The following is a 2,156-nucleotide window of genomic DNA, read 5'->3' on the forward strand; positions in this document are numbered from 1 at the left end:
ACCTCCTGGGCCCAAGCTATCCTCCTACTTCAGCCCCCCAAGTAGCTGGGACTACAGGCATATGCCACCAAACTCAGCTAATTTTCTTTTTGTGCAAAAAGTACACGATTTTTGTACAGGGTTTTACCATGTTGCCCAGGCTGGTCTCAAACTCCTGAGCTCAAGTGATCCTCCTGCCTCAGCCTCCCAAAGTACTGGGATTACAGGTGTGAGCCACCGTTCTTGGCCTCCTTTTTTTTTTTTTTTCTTTCTTCCTCTGACTGGATAATGTTAAAGGACTTGTCTGTGAGTCCATTGATTCTTCTGCTTGGTCAAGTCTCCTGTTGAAAAATTCTCTAGTGAATTTTTCAATTCAGTTATTATATTATTCAGCAGCAAAAAAAAATCTGTTTTGTTCTTTTTTTATATGTTCTATTTTTTGTTGATATTTTCATTTTGTTTACGCACAGTTTTCATGAGTTCACTGAGCATCTTTGTAACAGCTGTTTTGAATTCTTTGTCAGCTTGTTCATTTATCTTAATTTCTTTTTTTTTTTCAATTTTATAATTTTATTTGATGTTTTTGACGATCAGTGATTTAGTTTTCATCTGCATTGACTGTCTGTAGATTTTCGAAAGTGGTAACAGGTACATAGGTAACCAAAGTGTAGAGCTTATTTGGTGAATCTTCATCCTTATTATGTTTTCTGGACAACCGCACATGGATAGGGTATGGGACATTCCTTATTCCTCTGGCCGGGACAGCTTTGTTGAGCCTGGTATCAATAGGCACATCTGGAATTCCCATCTCCTTCATGGCAAATTTCCGAATCTCTTTGAGTGCCCGAGGGTCACCCTTCTTGAAGCCCACTGCATGGATGCGCTTGTGAATGTTGATAGTGTACTCTTGGGTCACCACCTTGTTGATGGCAGAATGGCTCTTTTTCTTGTCGTCATCCTTCTTTGCGGGAGCCATTCTGCTGGGTCTAAGTTGGAAAGGAAGCTATCTTAATTTCTTTAGAGTTGGTTTCTGGAGATTTATTTTGTTCCTTTAATTGGGTTATGTTACCCTGTTTTGTTGTGTAGCTTATAAATTGGTGCTGTTTTCTGTGCATTTGAAAAAAATAGCTATCTCTACTGGTCTTTACACTCTGTCTTTGTATGGAAAAAGACCTTCATCAATCAATCTGGCCAGAGATTCTGGAGGTCTCTCAAATATTTTCTGCGGATATATCTTCTCTGAATTTGTGTATGTAAATTACCAACCTGAGGAATATTCTGGTTTATTTTTTAGGGGCTCATAATCTTTTGCTTCCCCTAGTGTCTGTGTGTGGTACTGCAGATTCTCTGGAGCTGCCACAAAGCATCCAATTCTTTTTTATTCTCAGTGGTCCCCATGTTTCTAGAAACATGTATGCTGGATTATGTCAGTGCTCTGAGTTGGTGAGACAGTAACCAGTCCCTCAGCCAGCCTCCTGAAAATCTTGAACATTAAACACATGCACCACTCCACTCACTCTTCCATTTACCGATGAAGGAAAGGCCACTGAGTTGAATCGGCCTCTGTCTGCTGTACTATGGGTCCTTTAGAGTAGCAGCCAAACACCCTCCTCTCTTTTGTTCTCAGATGCCCCCAGGTGTCTAGAATTCAGTCAGCATTCAGTCAGCATTCTGAGACAGACAAGATAGAAACCAGTTCCTCATACAGCCCCTGAAAAAGCTGGAATGTTTGACACACCCACCAACTCTACCTGTCCATGGAGAAGCCAGGAATTGGAAGTTTTCTCCCACTGGTTCCACTCTGCACCAGGGGGAGAGAACATGGTGAGGGGGTGCATGCTAATGTTAACCATCAACTTTGTCTGAACATTGGATGTATGATTCAGCCTTCTGTTTCCCCCTCCATAGGGAAGCCAGAAGCTGGGAGTTCTCTCCTGATTATTCCATGCTGAGCCAGGCGAAAGAACAGGGTGAGCGAGTGCCCCAGATATTCTCACTGACTTTGATGCAGCTGATGTCATGCTCATGTGGGGTGCAGGAGCTTCTTAAATGGTTTCTGTATTTCTCATAAAGAATTGTTGTTGAATTGATGTCTCTGTGCAAGAAAGGACAGTCTAGGGCTTCCTTTTCCACTCTCTTCCTAATGTCACTTCCTCTGGAATTGTTTGCTAAATTTC

The 2,156-nt window shown here is 41.9% G+C and overlaps 1 protein-coding gene across 1 annotated transcript; it reads right to left on the reverse strand.

Moving 5' to 3' along the window:
- Positions 1 to 577: 577 nt before the first annotated feature.
- On the reverse strand, positions 578 to 976 carry LOC103232113 (large ribosomal subunit protein eL31-like). Its single transcript, XM_037988852.1, has one exon. It carries the CDS (start codon positions 953 to 955, stop codon positions 578 to 580), a length of 378 nt encoding a protein of 125 aa, XP_037844780.1. The 5' UTR covers positions 956 to 976.
- Between the last annotated feature and the right edge of the window lie 1,180 nt (positions 977 to 2,156).

The sequence above is a fragment of the Chlorocebus sabaeus genome, chromosome X (assembly GCF_047675955.1).
Source record: "Chlorocebus sabaeus isolate Y175 chromosome X, mChlSab1.0.hap1, whole genome shotgun sequence".
In the NCBI taxonomy this organism is placed as follows: Eukaryota; Metazoa; Chordata; class Mammalia; order Primates; family Cercopithecidae; genus Chlorocebus; species Chlorocebus sabaeus.

Excerpts from the sequence above, each read along its gene's own strand:
- LOC103232113 (XM_037988852.1), bottom strand. The coding sequence starts at position 955 with ATGGCTCCCGCAAAGAAGGATGACGACAAGAAAAAGAGCCATTCTGCC.